Source organism: Syngnathoides biaculeatus, chromosome 16, assembly GCF_019802595.1.
Source record: "Syngnathoides biaculeatus isolate LvHL_M chromosome 16, ASM1980259v1, whole genome shotgun sequence".
Taxonomy (NCBI): Eukaryota; Metazoa; Chordata; class Actinopteri; order Syngnathiformes; family Syngnathidae; genus Syngnathoides; species Syngnathoides biaculeatus.
The window spans coordinates 12,432,810-12,457,755 of record NC_084655.1 but is presented as its reverse complement, the minus strand read 5'-3'; the positions used below and the strand labels follow the sequence as shown (position 1 = coordinate 12,457,755).

At 40.8% G+C, this 24,946-nt stretch overlaps 2 protein-coding genes across 3 annotated transcripts; both read left to right on the top strand.

The window, feature by feature from the left end:
• The first annotated feature begins 67 nt into the window (after positions 1-67).
• On the top strand, positions 68-11,001 carry LOC133514895 (transmembrane protein 184B-like). The gene is made up of 10 exons (XM_061846971.1): positions 68-183; positions 415-521; positions 3,091-3,324; positions 4,466-4,631; positions 5,854-5,944; positions 6,034-6,109; positions 6,215-6,306; positions 6,908-7,077; positions 7,810-8,004; positions 9,095-11,001. Exons 2-10 carry the CDS (start codon positions 486-488, stop codon positions 9,322-9,324), a joined length of 1,290 nt encoding a protein of 429 aa, XP_061702955.1. The 5' UTR covers positions 68-183; positions 415-485; the 3' UTR covers positions 9,325-11,001.
• Positions 11,002-11,360: 359 nt separating this feature from the next.
• Positions 11,361-24,575, top strand: LOC133514404 (probable ATP-dependent RNA helicase DDX17). Of its 2 annotated transcripts, XM_061846077.1 has the most exons (14): positions 11,361-11,609; positions 11,718-11,785; positions 11,943-12,102; positions 12,214-12,310; positions 13,248-13,381; positions 14,862-14,927; positions 15,035-15,176; positions 15,873-16,033; positions 16,161-16,333; positions 16,397-16,507; positions 16,599-16,660; positions 18,356-18,415; positions 21,425-21,658; positions 23,118-24,575. In XM_061846077.1, the coding sequence occupies exons 2-14, from the start codon at positions 11,736-11,738 to the stop codon at positions 23,657-23,659; spliced, it is 1,992 nt and encodes a 663-aa protein (XP_061702061.1). In that variant the 5' UTR covers positions 11,361-11,609; positions 11,718-11,735; the 3' UTR covers positions 23,660-24,575. The 2 variants fall into 2 exon arrangements, with proteins under 2 accessions (XP_061702061.1, XP_061702062.1); XM_061846078.1 differs by having other exon boundaries at positions 11,361-11,785.
• The last annotated feature ends 371 nt before the right edge of the window (positions 24,576-24,946 follow it).

Genomic DNA, 24,946 nt, shown 5'->3' with positions numbered 1-24,946 from the left:
ATGACTTAAAGATGATGTAATACATTTAAAAACTAATCGCGATTAATTGTGTCACGGCTCGTGACATAAGATACTGCGCATGCGCCAGTATCTAATGTTTGCTTGTCAGCCAACCCTTGGTGGCGGTGATGTGAAGGACCAACGGTACTGGCCTATCGGTTTTCGAAAGGAAGTTAAAAGATGGTAGTAGTTGTATTTTGATGTTTCTTATTAGTGCAGGGCGTTTTTTTTAGACCCCGTTGGGTTTTTTAAACCTGTATGTTACCAGGGGGTGGAAAAAAAAGCACAGGACTCTAATGGGAAGCTAACGGGAGCTAGCATCTCTTGCCTTAGCCCCACCACATATTTGCTAGCTGTAGGAAAGACAAGCATGAACTGGTGTTAAAGCGCAGCAGTAAAGATTGTGTTCTTTAGGTTCTCGAAATGCCACCGTGTAGCCTGTTAACTTGAAAAAGTACGTAACCAACTTGGGATGAGCTAAACTGATGTTCGGATACAAAGCGGTGACAGCTGCAGAGGAGGTAAGTAACATAAATGCTTGACTCACTCACATGAAAAGAGTACTGTATATATAAACGTTATGCATGATTTAATACCTTGTTTTTAATCGTGCCACGGTAAAGTCTGAATACTGTTTTAGACGTCAGTGCCTTTTGAACACAATTTGAGTGAGCTAATGATTGACAAGAGTCAAAGAGGCAGCCTCACCCCCTGCAGACAGTCACAAAGACTACTGATTATTAGAGCATTGGAGCCAAACAATGACTTGTGTATTTTCCGGTCACTGCACAGTAGGACATTATTGAATCCAGTTAAAGGCAGCGTTTTTGAAATGTACACATTCTTACATTTTCCTCCTCAAATATGTTAGTTTTATGCCTTGTCTAAAAAAATGAACAAAAAAACGTATTTGTAAATTCTTGCACCATATGGTTTGATAATTTTTTATCTGATCCATTATAATTATTTATTTTGTGTTAGTTGTCATATACCTAATTTTTGGGAGGGGGGGATTATATGTTTGTTTTTGTTTGCTATATATTTTTGTTCTTGGCTATGGATGGAATTTTTTCCCCAGCTAAATCTGGTGCAATCATCATTAATTAATGTATACGCACATTGTCCATAAACTCAATTCATAAAACCAAATGAAAATTATGGATTTGGAAATACAGATACTGGGTCCACACATACACTGAACGCCACTATTTGCATGACTTGGTGACCAAGTCCTTACAGGAACAGCGAAAATGTGCAAATAACTATCCACATGTTAAAAGTGTTCAATTTTGATACAAAGCCACATAGAGACGGGAACAGTTTACAATTTTGTTGGACATCAGACTTAACTTTATTTTATCAGGTGCATTCGTCCGTGCCCCTGTCAAAACACTTAATATTGGTCACGAGATACAGGGAAAAAAGTAAATCCAAAAAATGTTGGGGACCAAGAGTCAAATCCAAAATATACCCTAAATTATGATTCCAAAACACAAAATATAATTTCAAACTCCTTTTGTAACATTACCCAGAAAAAAATAAATGGTTTATGGATAGTTTGATTTGGGGAAAAAAAATAAATTAAAGAGAAATGTCTGATAATGCTCTGTCCCTCTGCAACTGGTAAAAATAGCAACAATTTTACTGCTTTCCTAGTGGCCAATTTGTTACAATTTTTTTTGCAACACAATGATAGAAAGGTACATATTTAGGTATTCGCTTCCTGCACCTTGCTGCTTAGTTTTTAACTTCCACCATAGCCAGTTGAGATGCACACCTACATTATCTGGCTTTCTTTGGAATCAGAGTCACAAGGAGCCTCGCCTGCCTTTCGGACCTTTACTAGTAATCTTCTATCACGCTCGTGTCCACTGTCAAGTCAGCGTCTGTCAGTTGGTGGCCAACCCCTATTAATTAGATTCTTTAGAAAAAAAAATTCCAATAGGCAAGTTCTCAAATGGTAAAATGGTGGCGGTTCACTTGACAAAAATAAATAATTGATGGGCACAAAGAATATTTGCTGAAGTTTCATTCCAGTAGCTTAGCAACAGATGCAAAATAAATGGTTCCTTTATTCCCTGGGTCCAAACTACCTTTTTCAACATACGACACATTTCCAGTGTTGTTTTTGCCTCCCTCCAAGAAATTACTTTCCTGCCTTAAATAGATTTATACAGGTTGTTATTATGAATTGTGAGGACAAATCCAATAGGTTTCATTTGCAATGTGAGTCATCTTCAAACACATGATATGCCAGCCTTCTGTACTAGTTGGTGGAGAGTATTTTTCTCAGTCACTGATTAGATCATTGCATTCCCAGAATTAACACAGATATAGATGAGGGTGGAGCATGTTTCTTCCAACCATCCTTTTTTTGGAAAAAAAAATACTTTGTGACAATGCCATACATGTCACATTATAGAGCTTTTTTAACCTTACAAGAATCAAATGCAGGATTATCTGCAAATGCTACTTTCACTGAAGTAGTGATGTGTAAAATGAAAACTGAAAATCCTTTTCATCCTATTCAATTAAATATAGCACAAAGAAGGTATTGAATGTTCAAACTGATAAAATATCAATCTACTGTACTGAAAACTTGTTTTGGTGTATTTCAGTTTACTGTTTCTTTTTGTTTTTGAAAAATACTATATAAAGTGGACAATGTTGTCAAAATGTTCATCCTAAATGCAGCTGCAAAAATGCTTGAAGGCTTTGTCATTTTGTCATTTTAATACCACACTAACTGCTTGTCCTGCCTGTCCAAAAGTATCATTTTAATACTCTGTGGATTTGGGTTGAGATTTCAGTTCTCCAAATAATTTGTCTCTGCTGGTCACAATAAATGTAGACTACGATGGAAAACTCTTGTCAGGGTTTGAGTAATACAAATGCAAAAACTGACCAGGGTTCTGACATTCATGAATCAACGTGATGTAGTTGCCCATACACACCTCCTCTATTTCATACATGTTTGATTGTTATGTATGTACATCATATCTGTTCCACGTCATTGCAGGATCATCGCACTTCAGTGTGCCTTTTGATTGTCTTGCTTAAAATGCTCCCACTGTTACCCTATTCAAACAGATGAGTCAGCTTTGGAGGAGAGACATACCTTTGTCAGACAAGCTGACTAATGACTCTCCAGCAGGCCTTGCACCCAGGGTCCCTGCCACCATGCAACCACAGGGGTCAAACTCCTCCTTGATACCGGAAGCCCCAGTTGTCACACCAGAGCAGCCCATTTTCCTCATGACCTCGACTGCTCAATCCATATCAGGTTTTTTTGTTTGGACAGCACTCCTGATTACATGTCACCAGGTAAAGACAGTTCCTTGTTATTACAAGGTTCTTGACTGTTTTATTCATATCACATGTACAAGCTTCATTCTCCTGTAACCTTGGTAACTAATAGAAGGCCGCCACCTTAATACGACCATAATGCACCTTGACACAGGCTAGGAGAAATTACCATAGATGTTTGCATGGTTATAAACATTCAAACAACTGCTTATTTAATACAATGCACTGCAGTAATACATTAGAACAAACCATACAATAATATTTTCTGCTCTGTGGGAATGTTTATTCCTGGATCTTATTTTAGTTACTGTTGTTGCTCTAAGTCGGCATGTGCCACGTGCTAATCTTTGAAGGACTTATTCCACCCCCCCCCCACCCCACCCCACCCCCGTAGTCCTTTGATATCTATGGCTATTTCCAATTCACTCAAGCTACACTGAAAATTTGGCCTAAACAGTTGAATCCTATCATGAAATCATATTCATCCACATCAATACCTGACTTCAATGTGGACATATAGTTGGGTTTTGCCAAAAAAAGGCCACGGGATTTCTATAAATTGCTGGGAAATGGGACGTTCCCATTCCGTGTGTGTGTGTGGTGTGTGTGTGTGTGTGTGTGTGGTGTGTGTGTGTGTGTTTACAGTCCGCAGGAAAGGTGGTAGGTGCAATACTGAACAGTTAGTTTTAAAGGAGAAGAGTGGCATAGACAGAAAATTCTACCCAGTTTTCTGTTATTTGCCACTTTGAATAGAAGGGATGAAAGCCATGTTATCAATTACCCCAAACAGCCCCCCTTCTCTCTCTCATACACACTGCTCGTAGGTATGTTTTATGCTGCGGACATAGGCAGCAACACTGTGTGCACACTACAATGTGAATTTTGATATTTTTCAATGAATTAAAGCTCAGATTCCATGTTTTTGCTTTCACAGATCTTTCGTCAATAATGTTCCCAGACGTTTTTTTCTTCTTTAGAAAAATCAATAAATTCAACCTTGTTATTTCTAGGCTGTTGAAATTCATTTAGATGCAATTACATTACTTTGACTCAGCTACATGGAAACATGCCAAGAATAACACTTGAAAAATACTGCTACAATTTCTTAAATGGCTTTCATTATTGAACGTCACAACATTCACCTCTTTGTCCCTTGCAGATCTACATGCATCTACGTTACTACAGCTCTCCAAATGAGCAGAGGCATATAGTGAGGATTCTCTTCATTGTTCCCATCTATGCCTTTGACTCCTGGCTCAGCCTTCTGTTTTTTACCAATGAAGAGTACTATGTCTACTTTGACACAGTTAGAGACTGCTACGAAGGTGAGTGAACAGACGAGTGTGCGTGAACTAATACTGTTCTGGTATTGCCCTGGGTTATATGATGCCATCCCCCTGGATAGTCACCACAGAACTGACTAAATGTAATCTGTTGGGGAAAGTACAATTGACATCCCAGTGGTAAGTGTGGACAGTTGGTTTACAAGGGCTTCAGTCTTAATTATCATGTTTCTGGTGCCTGTTGAAAATTGCAGCAGAGGTCTAAACTGTTTCCTAGCAACGGCTTGAAACGGCAAATCCACTGAAAAACTGTAAGGCAAGAAAAATCAACCTCATCTTGTCTGCCAATGGTGTAGCTGCTGTCTCGGGAATTTGGATTCTTTTTGCAGAAATTGACAATGAAACAAGCCGTTGCATGACATGGTGGTAATGTTGCGCCATTTTATTTCACCGTAACTTCGCTTTTTAAACAGGCATATTATATTTGGACTGTAGCTTATGTTAAATCAACTACGGTAAATGGCTGTTCTTTGTCCCACTAGCAGCACTGGAAAACAAGCATTACACTATCCAACTCAGATGAAAACATACTTGATTGCCCAGCCGTGTGCTAGGGATCATAACCATGCTAAAAGACTCGGCCATGTTTCATCTTCCATGCTCTTGATGATGGAGGGAGGTTTTCACTCAAGATCTCATGATACAGAGAGAGCCCCATTTATTCTTTCCTTTACACAGCTCATTCGTTGTAGTTTCTTTACAGGAAAACAACCCCAAAGCATGGTGTTTTCACCCCCATGCTTCACATTAGATAGTGTTCTTTAAATGCAACTGAGCATTCTTTCTCCTCCAAACACAACAAGTTGAGTTTTGACCTAAAAGTTCTATTTTGGTTTAATCTGACCATACCACACTCTCCTAATCCTCTTCTTAATCATCCAAATGCTCTCGAGCAAACTTCTGACAGGCCTCTTCTCATCCTAAAGTGAGAGAACTTGCAGAATTGATGGCTGACTAAATACTTTTTTTGCTGGATGTGCCCTTTGATTGGCTGGTGTGTACCATGCCTTTCGCCTGATGGGCTCCATTAAGCTCGTGACGCTAGTGAAGGTAAACTGTATAGAAAATGGATGATGGATCGTGAGGTAATTTCCCACAGCACCCCTGATGCATTCTCATGGCATCCTGTTTGCAAATCACTGCTTGTAAGACTGGCGTTAATGTTCATCATTTAAATCAGTAAATATTTCTGTGGTCTCCACAGCCTTCGTCATTTACAACTTTCTCAGTCTATGTTATGAGTATCTGGGAGGCGAGAGTGCTATCATGGCTGAAATCAGAGGAAAACCTATCGAGTAAGTCTTGTTTATCACTGTTAAGTGTTGCAATCTGCACATGTGCTTCCACCAATGTTTGATGTCGGCAACCATCCACTGCATTTTAGGTCAAGCTGTATGTATGGGACATGTTGTCTGTGGGGTAAAACCTACTCCATTGGCTTCCTCAGATTCTGCAAACAGGTACAAACTGTACACACAAACAGAATCATGACAATTAAAGGCAACTTCTATACATTCTCCCTCTCCACAAAGATAGTCTTCACTTTGACTGTCTTGCTTCCTCAGGCCACTCTGCAGTTTTGTGTGGTCAAACCACTAATGGCAGTCATCACCGTAATTCTTCAGGTCTTTGGAAAATACAAAGATGGGGATTTCAAGTATGTTTACACAACAGTTTACTACCAATCATTTACAGCTATCATCGTTAACGCTACAGTGGTTATGCCCCATATTTTGTACTAAACTTATTGGAGATTCCTAACGCCTTCACAATATTTGACAACATTGACTGCAGCGGATTCATTTCTGCTAGACGGCATGAGCATAGATCTCATTGTGACGGGTTAAGGAATACGCAACTGTAGTAAAACTCGAATGTTCCCTCAATAATAATATATAGCAGAAATTCTGCCATAACATTTGTAATCTCTCATCAAACTCTCATTTGTAACAGTATCAAGTATAGACGACGGAGATCCTGGTATTTCATTTCCTCTTTAAATAAATAATTGTTTATCTCTGGATGAGTTTGGCCTGTGTGATCCTATGCCATTGTTTTAAACGCTGAAAGATACGTGTGTTGTGACTAATTAGTGATCAATCCGGTGTGTACCCTGCCTTTCAATCAAAGTCCTCTCTAATAGGGTTCTGAGCATGATAAGTGTACATAAAATGGATAGAGGGAGGTACTAAAGTTTTCTCCCTTCATAAACTTTGTAGTATGCAGCTAAATGGTTGCTTTTGTGTTTTATCTTACAGTGTGGCCAGTGGTTACTTGTACGTGACCATTATCTACAACATCTCAGTCAGCCTGTCACTATATGCTCTCTTCCTTTTCTACTTTGCTACAAGAGAGCTACTCGTCCCCTACAGCCCTGTCCTCAAGTTCTTTATGGTCAAGTCTGTCATCTTCCTGTCCTTCTGGCAGGGTAAGACCATGTGAACCATCACCAACGTCATACTTGACTTCGTTCACATCACCACACCTCAACAGTTAATGGATTACGTAAAGTGGTCGTCTGACTCACAAATTTAATTTAGTTTCGTGAACAAGCAGATAATTCCATTTACTCCTCTGTCAAATCAGTTTTGCCCAATGAAATTGCATGCCATTAATCTGTTCCAGCCTTCACAGAAAAATAGCACAGTAATGTACTTAACACATGGTTAATATTCTCATATAAACTGGTTTGTAAAGTGTATTACTATAGGTACTGTAATATTTGTGTCATTCGGGGAAGTGGCCCATATGAGTGATATCAAAAGGCGCAGTTGCGTTCCTTGATTTATTGTAGTCAGTGTTTGGGTATGAGCTCCTTGCAAGTATTCTCATTTTCCTTTCATGTGTTTGACTTTGTCCCACTCAATAAATGGCTAAAAGGCCATTCACAACTCTGGCTCTTCTTGCCTATGTGAGGCCATTGTCGGAAATATATATAGTTTTGATTTGTTTCTTTCCTTCTCCACCTCACTTGACCTTTGGAGTATCGGAAACATAATTCAAATTTTGGCACAAAACTCCCGAGAAAAAAAAAATGAACCAAGCAACTGTTTGTTAGTCGAAAAAGCAATAATTGGGCCACTCGTAAGCCAAGGTACCACTATAAAGTAGAACGATTTCAAGTGTATCTTTTTTCTCTTTCCTTGCCTGTTTAATTCAGGATTGCTGCTGGCCATCCTAGAGAAGTGTGGTGCCATTCCTCAGATAAACTCTGCTGACTTTTCTGTGGGGGAGGGAACTGTTGCTGCTGGTTACCAGAACTTCATCATCTGCATTGAAATGTTCTTCGCTGCTATTGCTCTGCGCCACGCCTTCACTTACAAGGTCTACATGGATAAAAGACTGGATTCTTATGGTGTGTGATTTTTTTTTTTTTTTTTTTTTTTTTTCCTTCGTCTTCGTGGTTCTAATGTTTTTCCTAGTCAGTCTGTCTGCCACCTTTCTGAATTCAATATTTTGCTTTGTCCTCTTTCTTCTTTGCTATGATGCATTTAAAGGCTCATTTCCTATCTATGGACAGTACGGTAGGTGTTTGTCTGTGTATGTTCCTCTGTATCGTACGTTCCTCTATTTGTAATTTCATTTTTTTCCCCACAATGGCTTAAGCATGTCATCATTATAATTGTGAATTGAGGTTTTTTTTGTTTCCTTTTTTTTGAGTGGTTTACAGCGTAGCTTTATGACTTATTTTACGTGTTAAATATTGAGCATTAACATCTTTGTTCCCATCCAGACCCAGTGGCTACTAGCAATAATCGATGACCTTATCTTGGACAAAAACATCCTCAAACATGCCACACAGTGAAATCCAATAGAAATTAAACACCAATACACAAGTTACAATATGTGAAAATATTGTACTTATGAAACACTTAAGTGAACTAAATCCATTGTTTGCATAATAATTAAGCACACACACACTCCAAAATGGTAACTCCTGGGTCATCCTTTTTACACCATGTCTTTTGATTTCTGTTGAGTTGCGACTGTTAGCAGGACAGAAATTCCATAAAAAATAAATACCGGGATCTCTGTCTGACAAACAGTTTTTAAATTTCTGTGAAACTCATTGCCATGCTTTGTTTTTGTCAGAGCATTTATTGATGATTGCATAAATATTTGCTCTCCATGTTATCGGACAGACGCCGTACCGTCTACAGGAAACAATGATTTTGTTTTTACTTTGAAGTTTATCTATGATCCAGGCTGGTGCTCTTCTGATAGTAGTTATTCCATCCATCCATCATCTGCTGCTTATTCTAGGGTCGTAAATTTGTTATGCTGTATCTTCTACATTCAGAATGGACACTAAAGTCTGTCGCATAAGAGATCCTTGACTCTGAACAGTCACAGCATTACATATCATGTTATATCCTTTTTTAGTTCCTCCTCTCATGTTATGCTGCTCAGTGGTACTGAAATACTTCACCTTGCTTCACTTCCAGGCCGCTGTGCACCAATGAAGAGCATCTCCAGCAGCTTGAAGGAGACCATGAATCCAGGGGACATGGTGCAGGATGCCATCCATAACTTCTCGCCAGCTTATCAACAGTATACCCAGCAGTCCACCCTGGAACGGGGAGGAGGCCCCGCTCTCTCTCGCAGCCATAGTAACCTCAGCACCAGAGGGGACAATGAGAAGACCCTGCTACTCAGCTCCGATGATGAGTTCTGAGAATCAAACACTTCTTCTTGAGTTACCCGTTACTCTTGTTGCCTTTATTTCAGAAGCCATGGCAGACAAGTGAGAGGTTATCTTGGTTCAGCTGAGGTTCATGCCTGGTTTATGAAATGATGAGAGCATGGAAAGGATTGAGAAGTTTATGTATAGTTCAGGAAAGGGGTGGAGTATTTCTATATATTCATTTGATGGAAAAGTTGTGACTTGTATTATTAACATCAAAGAGGCCATTAGAGCCTTGAATCTGTATTCTTAATTTGTTTTAGATTTGCTGTATGGCTACATATAGCCACCTGATACTGCACTTTAAACCCCACGGCTAAAGATAGATTACAGCTAGCTATATTGCGCGCGAGCTACAAAGTCCCATCTTCTGACCAATGGTGGCTATAAGCATTTCTCAATTTGAGATTTTATTTGAATTTTTGCCGAAACCTTGCCAAATAGAGTAGGAAAGTGCTCCAATTAATAATATTGACAGAGCTAAATTCAAGTCAATCAAGGCTTTATAATATAGAGTATATATATTTTTACAAATGACGTGTGGCACTAGGTTTATATGGAAAAAAAATCCACTGTCATGGCGTGACTGAAGCTGGTAGCCAGCTAATGTCTGTGAATCACCGAGTAATGTGGGTTAGGAGAGATATTAGTAGGCCAGGAAGACTGACAGTCGGACACCGCCCACACGGATTACTGAAACTACACTGCGGCGCAGATGGGGTGTGCACTGGATTATAATCCCACAATTAAGGTCGCGACATGCAGCAAAAATCAAACCAACCTTGGCCCAAACTTTCTAAGGCAATATTGATTCAGGAGGTTCGTTCTAACAAAAAGACAAGACATAACTAGAGAATAAAGATGACAGCAATTCTTTCTAAAATAAAAGTCCTGCTTTTAAATGCTTTTATAATGCAGAGATTTTGTGCAGAAAAAAGAGGAAGTGAATGAGAACCTCACGTCATTTAATCCCATGAGGGAACCCAAGATAATGCATATTTTTATTTCAACACAATATGAATATGGACATTGTTTGAGTATACTTCTGTTAATGAGGTGATGTTAAAATGTTTTTGCGCCAGCCAGTAGCCATCGTGGTTGTGATTGTAAATATTTGATGGTTGAACACTGCAGTAAACCCCAAATGTTGCCACTATCTGTTGTGACAAATCCAGATAGTGTATTGAATGTAGGCAAAGTGAAAAGAGCCAAAGTGATAGTGTGCATAAAAAAAATCCAAAATAAAATGGAGGCCATGATCTTTGCTCAAATGAGCATTTTACAGATGTTATGACTATTGCAGGTGTATTTCCGACAACCTCATGCCCACAATGATGTTAATTTGTTATGCAGCCTTTCACTGAATCCTGGTGCTCTATTTTAATCGACTGAAAAAATGACCTAAAATCATGTAATTCACCTGGATTTCTAAACGAGGACACATTCCAGAAAGAAAATGTAAATAAAAGTTTAAGCACTGAAAAACATTTTTTGATTACTTAAATGGCATTGCATCATATTGTGCTTTGTTTTGCCTATTTTAATTTTTATACATTCCTGTAAATGTTATATACAGTTTATCTGTATATTTGTGTTAGATCATTTGATGCTGTTGGCTTTTCTTAGTGTTTAAAGGGAAATAAACGTTTCAACAAAAATGTATGTTATCCTTGTTTAGACTCGATATCACCACACTACACTATCAGACAGGACTGATAAACAATTGTAGTCCGTGCAGTTTCAGAAACGAGTTCCATCTCGTAATCAAGACCATGATGTGATGAAACTGTAAAATGTTAATGCAATGCATGTCCAACAATGGAAAAATTTCCATCGTTTAAAATTCAATAGTGGATACAGGGAGAATTTTTTCGTTGCAATTATTTTCATAACTAGTTAACATAGAGACGCTTTGATCGTTTGTTTAATTAATATTAAATACATAAACTCAAATGTGTTTGGTTTTAAGGCCATTAAAAATAACTTCCGGTTTCTATTGTATTCAAAAACGGCTGTTGCGTGGAAAATATGTCAATCTTATTCAAGAACGGATCCAGTCGAGGGCAACCAGCCAATCAACGTGGCTTCCGCTCCCAGCCGAATAGCTAAGCTAGCTACGTAGCTATTATCTGCAGTTTAACACCATTGTAAACGTCTTTAATATCACAAAAGATACATGAGTTTTTGTATACTTTGTCTCTCTTTACCAGGAATCTGTAAGGACGTCACAGTCCACGGAAGCCGCGTTCCACGTTGAGCGTGTTTTCCCCGAATTAGTAAGCGCGTCGATGTTCCTTTCGGGCCTGAAAACTGGTAACTCAGGGAAAGTGAACGAACGCTAAAAAAAAAAAAAAAAATTGAGAAAACGTATTTATCCTTCAAAGGAGTCGAGATTCTTCAAAATGAGAGGCTCGTATGGAGACCGAGATCGAGACCGTGGCCGTGACAGAGGGTAAGAAAATATCGCAAAATCCATGTTAGCTTGAAAGCTAATTGAAGCCCAATTCTTTATGTACATTCCACAGTTGAGACGAGTGCCATGGAAAAAACTAAATTCGCTTTTCTTGCCCAATATGTATCAATAAAGTGGTAATATCATCATGTTACAGGAGCCCTCGTTACGGGTCCAGCAGAGGCGGCCAATCATCAATTAAAAAATTCGGCAGTCCCGGTGAACGCCTACGGAAGAAAAGATGGGATCTAGATGAACTTCCCAAATTTGAGAAGAACTTTTACACTGAGCACCCGGAAGTACAGCACATGAGTCAGGTATGTTTGTTTAATTCAATTAATTTATAGATGGGGATAATGTTGTGTTGAGTTTCTTAAAACCACAGCGCCACCGCTTGGATTCTCACACTCTTTGTTTTTCCTTGTCAGTACGAGATTGAGGAGTACAGAAGTAAGAAAGAAATCACTATTCGAGGTTCAGGCTGCCCAAAGCCCGTCACTGGCTTCCATCAAGCTAAGTTTCCTCGTAAGCATCTGCAAACGTGATTCAGACATGTCAAAGTAGTCACAGCATGTACTTATATACAGTAGAAGTACTACAGATACTTGTGTGTTTAAAAAAAACAAAAAAAAAACAACAAGGGTTGTAGAAGTTGACTGATTCAAGTCATGTACCGAAGTAAAACAAAAAAGTGGCAGCTCAATACATCTGAAATGTACGTAAGTTCAACATTTAAATTAGATTCTATGTGCGGTACACTTCCACTTTGTGGTCAGTATGTATATCCACTGTATTTCCAATGTAGTCTTTCTTTTTTCCATGCAAACATATTAACAGATACCAAATACTTCACACTGGTGTATTTAAAAACAGAGTAAGACCTATCAATTAAGTTATGTATTTTTTATTTATTGAATGCCGACCTGGCTGCAGACAGTAGAGTAAAAAAAGCAAAATAAAATGTACACACTGTACATTGTGATATTGTAACAAGTTAAATATTACATTATATCATAGCACATGGTGAATAAAATGTCTTTAAAAGGAATGTGAGCGGATTTTCTGTAGAGCTGCATGAACATGAAGACAAAATGTAATTGCCTGAATGCCAAAACATGAGAAAAACCTGTCTTTTTGAATAAATAATTAAATATAAAACCCTGCTGATGGCTATCAATGGGAGTTACTGATTTCAAATTTGTAGTTTTACAAAGTGAGGGGGGAAGGTGCAGGTAAATGTTTTTATATGTCAGTAGTAAAAATATAAATTCCTCAGAAATTAAATATTCAGGTACAGACACTGTTTATGAAAAAATTCCCTCTAAAAAAACTATTTCTACCTGGGTACTTCCCAGCACTGCTGATGAACTATGTTACCACAAAAACATACACAAAACAGTTGCAAATGTCTTGGGTGTCTTCTGCACTAAGTACATTTGTTTAATGTCTTTTTTCCATTTAGAATATGTCATGGACGTCTTGATGCAGCAAAACTTCAAGGAGCCAACAGCCATTCAGTCTCAAGGATTTCCTCTAGCCCTAAGTGGAAGAGACATGGTGGGAATTGCACAGACCGGCTCAGGAAAAACTCTGTCGGTGAGATGCATCCTATGCTTTAAAATCACATGGTGAATTGGAAGATTATTTTGTCTATATAGAGCTCGTGCACGTGACATCACCATTTTCACGGTGCCATATTGCCGGTCAAAAAGAGCTGCTCAACAGTGTAGGGGACATTGAACCGAAGCAGAATATTCACAATCCCCTAGACTTGTTGTGTTTTTGGTTGTTACAGACAAGACATATTCACAGAGGTCATTCTATAGAATACCATCTGAAAAGACCAGAAAAGATCGATGGATTTCAGCAATTAAATGTGATGGATGGTGCTCAATCAAATACACACGACTGTGTAGCAATCATTTAATTTCAGGTTGGAATTATTCCTCTCAATCTCAAATTCCCAAGAAGTATTTATAATGCCAAGTTGGCTCATTTGAGAAGAATGCGTTACAAAAAAAAAAAAAAGAGTCGTCTCCATCATACACGGAAGCGTGATGCGGCCACGCATTAATCTTCAGTAAACCTCTCCCTGACAGATGTTTTTTTTATTTTAAATATCTATTGTTCTCAAATGAGTCCAATGTGTATTTAAAAAAAAAAAAGAAAATGAACTGTTTATCATAGAGGTTTACGTAGGTTAACGTGTGGCCGCAACACGCTTCCGTGTACGGGGCTGAAACCTATCCCAGCCCGTTTATTTTGTTTTTTTTTTTAAATACGCACTGGACTCATTTGAGAACATTGCATATTTAAAAAAAAAAAAAACACGTCTGTCACGTAGACGGCTGATGGGGATAATGTTGTGTTGAGTTTCTTAAAACCACAGCGCCACCGCATTTACCGAAGTTTGTGTGGCTGCAACACGCTTCGTGTACGGAGGAGCCAACTCGCTGTCTTTTTTTTTCCCAATCATAGTTAATGAATGCGAGTTTGTGTAAAACCAATATTGGTATTTGTTGAAAAAATCTGAGTGGCTCCTTCACTACGTGAGATTTATTCATGATTGAGAACAAATCCAGCAACGGAGTATTTGTATGCATCCAGACTTTTGTACGCTTTCAAACTCTTCCGTGTAATTGTCGACGACTTACTCACCAGATACATCTGTAGATACAGTTGTCCAAGACAAGTAGAAGCGGGTTAAAAGTTCACTTTCTTATCGGCGAAAACATCGACTTCGGCATTAAATATGGGTCCTCTATGCCAAGTGTTTATAATTTTTCCACGAAGCGCCGTTTATTATCACCTTCTAAATGTTTAACTGTATCGGACAAAACTCTGGGTGTCATGCTATAAGACATATTTTAGTGCCGCCTCCAATCGACTTAGCATTGAGGAATGCTTTGCTAGACCGTCAATATGGCCAGTCATGTGACTTCGGTGACGTAGGTGCACGAGCTCTATTGAGCAAGAATTCTCAACAACTGCTGATAAACTCACAAATCACAAGCACCATTCATTTGAATGCTGTTCTTCATTGTAATAAATCAAATCAATTCCTGTTTGTCTACAGTATCTGTTGCCATCCATTGTGCACATCAATCATCAGCCTTACCTGGAGCGTGGAGATGGACCCATTGTACGTAAAGAGAATTGAAAAATACATATTGCTCAGCGTCGTGTGCTACGTATTTGTAAAGTGGTTTGATATTTGGTTTTCTCTACGGGATTGTTTTTATACCTTAGTGTTTAGTTCTGGCCCCTACAAGAGAACTGGCACAGCAGGTCCAGCAGGTGGCGTATGACTATGGGAAATCATCTCGTATCAAAACCACTTGTGTGTATGGGGGTGCTCCCAAAGGACCTCAGATCCGCGATCTAGAGAGAGGTATTCACAATTGACCATTGATTATTATTGTACTGTTTAGCTACTGTCTAAAGAAATACAACTTGATCAGGTATTTACTCTGAATTGATGAAGAGAAAAGAAAAGCTTGTAGTGTATTCTCATTGAATTTTGTAATGCAATTTTTCAAACTCAAGGGAGCTAGAGCTGCCCCCGAATATCATTTTATATGGCCCACGAAAGCTTCATGTTTCTTGCCAAAATTTGGCAAAATTTTCTGAGCCACTTATCCTTACAAGGGTCCCAGTAGTGCTGGAGCCTATCCCAGCTGTCAACGGGCAAGAGGCAGGCTGCACCCTGAATTGGTTGCCAGCCAATCGCAGGGCACATCAAGGCAGACAACAGTCACACTCAAAAAGGAAAAAACAACAAAGTAACAAGAGCAAGAGACATTTCTGTTTATGGGAAGTATTCCCTATAAGAGTCACAGATGTGCAAGATGTAAAGGATATGTATTATACATTTATAGGGGTTCACAGTTATAATGGCCCTCTGACGGAAATCATGACTACACCTTGGCCCGCAGCAAAAATTAGTTTGTCGTGCCTGTTCTAAGGAAGGTTCTTTTCAGAGACGGCGCCTTTTCTGAATTTATAGACATGAACATTTCTAAATTTGCTGCACTGTCTTAACAATCTTGTTTCCATAGTCTTGTATTTCTCTATTTCTCCTTCACAGGGGTTGAAATTTGCATCGCCACTCCAGGGCGCCTGATAGACTTTCTTGAAGCAGGCAAGACCAACCTGCGGCGTTGCACATATTTAGTTCTGGACGAGGCTGACCGCATGCTGGACATGGGATTTGAACCCCAGATTCGCAAAATTGTGGACCAGATCAGGGTAATGCGAATAATGAACTCAGTCCTCAAATGGGAAAGATAGCTATGTGCTGGTGAATTAAGTTTTGAAAAGATAAAATTAAAAAAAATGAACTTCTTCAAGTGTAACTGTATTTGTGTATATCCAGCCGGATAGACAGACACTAATGTGGAGTGCCACCTGGCCAAAAGAGGTACGTCAGCTGGCTGAAGACTTCCTTAAAGACTACGTACAGATCAATGTTGGCGCGCTTGAACTCAGTGCGAACCACAACATCCTTCAAATTGTTGACGTGTGCATGGATAGTGAAAAGGACAACAAGTAAGACACTGCTCACATAGCAGACCTGTTTGCATGTTGTTTATTTAACACTCTTTTCATTAGGTTGATGCAACTGATGGAGGAGATCATGGCTGAGAAAGAGAACAAGACTATCATCTTTGTGGAGACCAAGAAGCGATGTGATGACCTCACACGTAGGATGAGACGTGATGGGTGAGCTGAGGAAGATTCTGTTACATTCTGAGGAGCTATCAATGATGTCACTGAGGTGTCTTTTGACATAAACTGCTGCTTTGTTTTGTAGGTGGCCAGCAATGTGCATTCATGGTGACAAAAGCCAGCCAGAGAGAGACTGGGTGTTATCAGGTACAACAAATACAGTTGGCTTGTGACAATTATGTTTAAAATTGATTATCCTATAGATATTATGTCAAATAATGCCCTACAACCCCCGAGAAAAATCCCTCCAAAATTAATAATCCATGGGTCCGTGAGAATGATTGACAGCTCCCTTTTGACCAATCAGTGAGGGTCATTTTCTGAACTCCGCCCACGCTGTCCACATCCGGGATCTTGTACCTACAAACTAAGAGACCGCGTGATTATTTTAAGCCTCTGAATTCCGAGTGTATAGTCCTGCTTATATCCGATTTCTGAAATATGGTGCTTCGATGCGGCTGGGGAACATGTAATGAAGACGCGCGCTATCCAGAGAGATTAGTTGGAGGATATTTGGTGCGCTGTCCCACCCCGAAGCGTAATTTAGAAAAATGCAAACGGTGGATTAAGGCTTGTGGCCGACCTCAAGACCAGCAGAATTCATCAAAGATAAATCAGCACAAAGCCGTCTGTTCCAAGGTAAGTTATTAAATTAGTCGGTGTAACAACTTTAAAGTACAATGATAATGAACATCTCCTGGAATGTGACAAGGTGCTTGCACTACAGACAAAGACCATCCCATTATTTTCACTATTATTCATCATTTATTTCATTATATTAACCTGTAGTTCAGATCCGTCTGACGAATCATTTTTCATTTCCTCCTTTATGTTGGTCGAGCTACAACTACTTCACTCATCCGCACTGGTTTGATTTTAGACCCAGAGGGTGTGGCAGAGATGTGTAGCTTTGCTCACACGACACATGAGAAAAGTTATGGAGTTTTAATCAAACCAATAATATAGGAGCACACCAACCGGCCAACATATTGCAAAAACTGTTATTCCTGTTTGGGAAACCTTGACATTATGAATGTATTCCTGTAGAAAGTCGTTCAGGCCTTTCTGTACACTCTATTTCTGATACCATGGGCACAAAGGAAACAGAAATACGATGGGGAATTTGCGCTAATGAATTGCTCATAACACACTTCGGCCGCACTGCGTCTGCCGTTTTGATCAGTAGCTCGAGGTGCATCACAACAGTATCTAAGCGGGCGTGGCTTAGGCGCCCTGCACGGATTATTTACTATTATTACACCATTATTTACTACTGATATGCATTTTATTGTCATTTATGACGGCTGAACTTCTATCCTTAAACTAAATATTTTGGGACAGAATGTATGGTAGGAAGTCCAAATTTAGGACAACAAAACTAGCCTTTGCTAAATGATAAGCATTGGCATTTTCCATGAGTGCCCTAGCAATGAGCATTTTAGCTTTAAAAAAAAAAAAAAAAAAATCAGCTCATGACCAGCTCAATCATACAACATTATATATATATATATATATATATATATATATATATATATATATATATATTTGACATCTAATAGTGTTACTTATAAATGCTCCTCTGTTACTTTTGTCAATGTTTATCACTGGTCCACCAGCGCGTCCGTCTCCAACAAATATTTGTGCAGTAAACTTGGACGATGGCCAAATGGTTCTGGGTGGCGTAAGTTGGTTCTAGGCAACCCAAATATACTTTTTAAATCTTTTTTTTCTTTTTTAATGTATATTTTTGTATTTTTAAGTCATTCCAATGTGGAGACATTTGGTCAGTGAATCTCCACAAGTTTATTCTATACCCTGAATCATCTTTTCTGTGTTTTTTAGAGTTCCGCAGTGGCAAAGCTCCAATCCTCATCGCAACCGATGTGGCTTCCCGTGGTTTGGGTATGTCCCGAGTACTAAAAAGTCATTCAAACGACCCACAAACTTTTGATTTGTATAGATAAGATTAAGGCAGTAGCACATAGAGCTCTCTTCTTTGACGAACATATGGTGTTTCTCAGATGCATGTGCATCTATGAAGCAAATCATATTTACTATTATAGTGAAGTGAAGACCTTTAAAGATGAATGTAAGGTATATGTAAGAGGTGAGGCTAGCCATGCAAATCAACCTTTAACCTAATTCTGTGTTCATTTGTTTTCTTTTCATTTTCTTTTCTTTGTTTGTTTCCAAGTCTCTCTTCTGCCAACTAGAAGTATACAGGCCCTCGGGAGCCTGCAGCCGGACCTAGGCATGACTAATCGAAAGCCGACTTTTGGGAGAGAGACGGCCCGATTAATCAGTCCCGCACAGCCATCTCCGAGCCCACAAAGCACACAATGCTCTCTCCCCGCCTTGCCAGGACACCGACTGCCTGGCTGACTGGGGAGGGGGCACGGAAGGAGGGGCGAGCATGGGGGGCTGCCGGGCCGTCAGGGTGGGCTCCCCTCAGCCACGCCATCGTCCAAGTGGCGCACCACAGTGATTGGAGGAGCCACAACCGTCAACCAAGCATGTCTGTAACCAGAATAATCAGCTCCTAATTGGTGCCACTGATACTAAGAGACACTGTGGTGCGTCACAAGAAGAGCGACTCATCCTGAGCTGAGGGTGGATCGCAGCCAAAGTCGCCTGTGGACGGCTGTGCTGCAGGCTGTGCGCCCCCCAACGATTCAGCCCCTGACACCCCCCAGGCCCCCCCGCCGCCACCACCACCACACACACCACCACTGGCTGTGGCGGCCGGCCTCTCCCTCTGCGGACGTCATGTCTGGTCCTGGCTGGCAGGAGTCCTGGCCTGGAGGAGTCACCTCTCTGTAATTGTTTGTCGCTCTTCCTCCCACCCCCCCTACTTCTTCTTTCACACGTGAACTCAACCTCTCATCTTCATCCACTCTTTCACTCTCTTCGTCAACCTGTTTAGTGTCTTTGTATGTCTTTGTTGTTTCCTTTCATTCATTTTCAGAGCCTATATTTAACTCCATGCCAGCTCTTGTTGCTCAATAGACTTGCGTAACCATTTTTTCCCCCTTATCCACCAAATCAGACCAGTGCTGACGAGTCCCATTTGTCAACAAGTCACCTGCACATGCAGGAATCTTCTGAAAGGGTCCACTTTCAGAGACATCCCCCAGGGCTTTCCCTTAGTGTTGGGGCATCAAAATGATTTTCATCGCAGACGGCACCGCTATTATTGTTGCCCTCAGGTTTCTCATTATCACGGTAAACAACATAAGTTTGTAAACGCTAGAGGTGTATCGATGAGCCAAAAGTCAAAGTTCGGTCGGTGCCTTTTGGTTTTTAGTTAATAATTCATTTCATATTGGGGTAGTTAGAAAAAAATTTTTTAAATGTGAATGGGAATAGATTTAATCCAATTTAAAATGAAAGTCCTGGAAAATTAAGAAATTCAGGATGCTTAAAAGGATAACTTGTTACTTGGTAGTCTAAATACATTAATAATGGCGTTTGTTATTCCTTTGGCTCCAATTGAAGAGCCCCGGTGAGGCGGATTAAATGTAGCTGGAAGTGGCATTTGTACCAAGCTAGTTTAAAAAAAAAATCATATAGCTCTAAACTGTTCTGTATTTTTGTAGAGACCATTATCAGCATTTTGTTAGAGTGTGAGGCAGTTGCACTACTTGTCCCCCTAATACACCTCCGACTTAATATACTCTGTGCAGGTACCCTAATAACCACGCCATCATTTATTTTGAAAATGAGCGACATGACTTGTGGCAGACTTTTGCGAGCCATAAAATGACATTGAGGACCATATCTGGCCTGCGGGCCTTGAATTTGACACCTGTTCCATCGCGTCTGTTTCTTATTACTGGGGCTTGGCGCACACTGAAAGTGGCATGAGAGGAAATCGGGACATGGTATGCTAATCAAAGATCCCCAAAACATGCCAAACCTACTTCTCCAACCACCCCACATCTCAGTACCTCTTACCAGCAGAAGAATCCATCCGGTCAACCAGGCCAGGGTGACATGTCGCGGCTGTATTCTCTCATTTGTTGGAGTGGGAGGGTTGCGTTAAGCGGCAGCAGGCGGGACTGCTTTTGTCCTGCACGTTCTCTGCCTGTGCTTGCTGATCTCCCAGCCATGGAGGTGGGGTCAGGGGACAGGTGGTAACCTTATAGACCGTCACTATACATTATAGACGATTGTTATAACTTTGACACAAGGTGAGTACCGTTACCACTTTTCAGGGCATTGGATCGATCGCAACTGGACTGCTGTGATTGATTCAATGCCCTGAGAGTGAAATGACGTGTATGTATGAAATTATTCACAGGCATACCGCCTCCCGTCTTCCCTGCTTTCTCCTCCAGCCTTCATCATCACGCTTCCTCCAATCAGTCTTCTGAGCCTTTTGTCTTCTGTAATGAGAAACAGACCACAAATCGTATTTAAACCGCTAAAATTCTCCTTTTAAATGAATTTTACCGCCACTAAGGCAAATTATCTTGGTCCTACACTGAGCAGTATTGCGCTACGATCACAAAATAAAATTCACCAGAACATTTGTAGAGGGGTTTGTCCTAATAATGCAAGATTTTTCAGCCTAATGCATGAATCTAATTGACAACATGAGGGTTTGTAGAGGACATTTGTTTCTCTTCAGGTCTAAAGCGTTAGGCTGATTCTTAATTTCTAGCCTTAGCAGTGCTGTAATGAAGCCAACTGTCATAGTCCTGAATCGTGCTAAGTGTTGTCATATACTAATTGTATGGTGTACAGAAGTGACAGGTAAGTGGATACTAAAGAGTCTTTCTCAAAAGTGCGACATTTGTAATGTTGAATGCAAATACTGTCGTAACTTTTTCTGACTATAATTTTTGTTTTCCTCTCGCCCAACTTTTCCCATCACACCGATTCCTGTTCAACCCTAAATACTGTCCAAAGATGTGGAAGACGTAAAGTTTGTCATCAACTACGACTACCCCAATTCTTCGGAGGACTACATCCATCGGATCGGACGCACGGCCCGCAGCAATAACAAAGGCACGGCGTACACTTTCTTTACTCCTGGTAACCTCCGTCAGGCTCGTGATCTGATCAGAGTTCTGGAGGAGGCCAGGCAGGCCATCAATCCCAAACTGCTTCAGCTGGTTGACACTGGACGTGGAGGAGGCGGAGGTAAGGGATTCTGTTCTACAATATTATGGGAGTTACATTTCATTGCCAAACAACGTGGTGCCCTTATTATTCTATGACATCTACGTCTCAGTCAAGATGATGCGAATTTCAGCTGTGTGGAGTTTCCATGTTCTGCCTGTGCTTATGTGGGTTTTCTGTGGGTTCTCTGACTTCCTCCCACATTCCAAAAACATGCATGTTAGATTGATGAATTATGAGTGTGAATAGTTTTCTGCAAAGTTTATATCAAAGTGATTGGACTTTTCTGTTTCACTTTTAATCAAAAGACTTATTCATTTCAAAATTGGTTATAAGAGGTTTGTTGGCGGTGGATCAGCTAGTAAAAGCGTTGGCCTCACAGTTCTGAGGTCCCGGGTTCAATCCCGGACCCGCCTCTGTGGAGTTTGCATGTTCTCCCCGTGCCTGTGTGGGTTTTCACTGGGCACTCTGGTTTCCTCCCACATCCCAAAATCATGCGACATTAATTGGACACTCTAAATTGGCCCCAGATGTGATTGTGAATGCGGCTGTTCTTTGTCTCTATGTGCCCTGCGACTGGCAGCCAGTTCAGGGTGTACCCCGCCTCCTGCCCGTTCACAGCTGGGATAGGCTCTAGCACTCCCCGCGACCCTCGTGAGGATAAGCGGCAAAGAAAATGGATGGATGGAGGTTTGTATGCAGAAATACAAATGTTTGGGGCTTATATAGCACGTAATATCCATCCATCCAAGGGTCGCGGAGAGTGCTGGAGCCTATCCCAGCTGTCAACGGGCAGGAGGCGGGGTACACCCTGAACTGGTTGCCAGCCAATCACGATTACCTAAACAGCCGCACTCGCAATCAAACCTACGGGCTAATTAGAGTGTCCAATTAATGTTGCGAGTGCCCTGAGAAAACCCACTCAGGCATGGGGAGAACATGCAAACTCCACACAGGCGGGTCCATGATCGAACCCAGGACCTCAGAAATTTGAGGCCCACGCTTTTCTCTATCTGATCCACTGTGCCGTGTGGCACATGATATATGCATGGTCCTGATACTTGAAAATAATAATGTTCAAGTATTCATTGTGCAGGAATGAATATGCATTAGGGGTTGGAGGGGGGGGGTGCTGTTGTCTAGACTACAGAGCACTGTTTGTTAACACTCTTGACAGCTGGGTTGGGCTGAGGGTCCTTCATCATGTGCTCCTCCTGCCTGATGGGAGTGGATGGAAGAGAGGCTTTGTGGGGTGGGTTGTCTTTGAACTCTCAGAGAGCCCTCTTTCCGCAACTGCTGTTGAAGATGTCTGCAGTGGTGGTGGGGGGGGCGCACTGTTCTTTCACACTTATTACAAACCAGCAGTCCTCCTTATTCAGAATTTGGGGAGTTGTCCTCGAATGGACATATATGGAATATAAAGATTAATAAATAAACCACACTAACTTTAATCTCAGCACAATTTTTTTCTTTCTCTCAGGTGGCCGCCCCCGTTTCCGAGGCAGCTCCAATTCCAACAATCCCAACCTCATGTACCAAGACGAGTGTGACCGGCGAATGCGCTCAGTGGGCGGAGGCGGCGGGAGCAGTGCCAAAGATGGCCGCGGGAGCAGCAGCAGCAGCAGCTACAGCCGTGACGGCCGTGATAGTCGAGGCGCGAGCAGCCGGGATGGGGACCGCCTGTCGTCCTCATCGTCTTCCTCGTCTTACAGGGACCGCAGCAGTAGGAACGGAGGACGTAGCTACGACTCCAGTTCCAGCACCAGCTCGTACCAGAAGGCCAGCAGTACGAGCCAGTACGGGGGTCCCAGGGGCAGCTCCGCACCCGTGGGAGGCGAAGTGGGGCCAGTCCCGCCGTCCTTGTCAGGCCCCCAACCTCTCATGGCCCAGCAGTTCAATCCACCTCAGCCCGTGATGGGCATGATGGGGCACTCTGCTTACCAGTTTGCTCAACCACCACCACCGCCCCCCCCTCCCCCTCCTCCTCCGCCTCCCCCTCCTCTTCCTCCTGGTAGGATGTAAACCACACCCACTCACTGAGACTTGATCATGAGCCAGTCTGTCCGCTTTCCTCCTGATTTATTAGGTTCAAGATAGGTAAACAGGGCTGAAGTGCAAAAAAATGAAATAATGACTATTAATTATCTGCAAATACAAATGGCAAATTTGACTGGGCGAGATTGTTTCCGTACAAGTAAATTCAGCTTGCCTCATTAACCTCGACTAATGTCTTAAAAGTAGTGTATTTGTACTACCTTCATGTTTTGTCGGGGGAACCTATCCTTTGTTATTCCCCGGAAAGACTCATCTATTCACAACGTCGGTATTGCATAGTCGCAGTCTGGTTGCATCTTGCTGTCCAGGAAACAGTTTGAAGTCGGTTGAGGAGCTTCATTTAGGCATAAGTCGTCATTTGCTGCCATCTTGTAGGGGAGGGCATTCATTATCTCATTATCGGAGTTTTTGCATTTAGCGGTAGAGGGTTCACCGTATTGCTTGTGGCTGTACCGAATAAATCAAAGTATATTTTGTAGAGTATAGTGGTACGTAGAGTTAGCATTGTACACTGTTAGGTGGCTGTATTCAAACTGTGGTAGTATTTTTTTGGGTCTGAAACATTTGAATGTGTTTATACTTTCTACTTTTTTATTATTATTATTTTTCTGACAGCAACTACAAGATTACAGAACATTGAAATTGAGTGTGTTGAAAGCTTTGGGACTATGAATGCATCTCGACCAGATTAAATCATAGTTCCACGACTCTGTAAACGTTATTACTTTGTAGTGTTTCATTTAGCATGTTAAAATTTTTTCTTTCGCCACTTTGTGTTTATTAATCTTTGAGAAGCTTTGTATTCTGTGTGGTCAAACCTTTGTAGCAGTGATGTTGATCATTGATGCATTTTTGTCACCAATTAAAGATCTTGTTTGTGTTATGCTCCGTGTATTTTTTTTTTTTTATGATCATATGTACTGGATGTTTTAAAAACCTGTGTGGAGAGTGGAAGTAAGGATTTTTTTTTTTTTTTTTGTGGAAAAAACGACCATTTATTATTAGGTGATATTTTTTTTTTGTTTTTTTTTTCCCCCACGCTTTTTTTTTTGGGGGGGGGGGGCAACTATACATGCCCATAGTTGCGGTGTGTGTGTGTGTGTAAAAAAATTTAATTTTACCATGTATCGGAAGGTGGGGTTTTTTTTGTGGAAAAAACAACCAAGTATTGTAACTTTTTCGTGAAAAAAAAAGACCATGTGTATGTAAGGCATTTGTTTTTGTGGCAAAAACACCCACATATAGTTGGGCATT

Coding starts and splice junctions, on each gene's coding strand:
- LOC133514895 (XM_061846971.1), top strand. CDS start 486: ATGTTCGGATACAAAGCGGTGACAGCTGCAGAGGAG. Junction 6,307..6,907: donor TACAAAGATGGGGATTTCAA/GTATGTTTACAC, acceptor TTTATCTTACAG/TGTGGCCAGTGGTTACTTGT. Junction 8,005..9,094: donor TAAAAGACTGGATTCTTATG/GTGTGTGATTTT, acceptor CTTCACTTCCAG/GCCGCTGTGCACCAATGAAG.
- LOC133514404 (XM_061846077.1), top strand. CDS start 11,736: ATGAGAGGCTCGTATGGAGACCGAGATCGAGACCGTGGCCGTGACAGA. Junction 14,928..15,034: donor AGCGTGGAGATGGACCCATT/GTACGTAAAGAG, acceptor TTTATACCTTAG/TGTTTAGTTCTGGCCCCTAC. Junction 16,508..16,598: donor CGTAGGATGAGACGTGATGG/GTGAGCTGAGGA, acceptor TTTGTTTTGTAG/GTGGCCAGCAATGTGCATTC.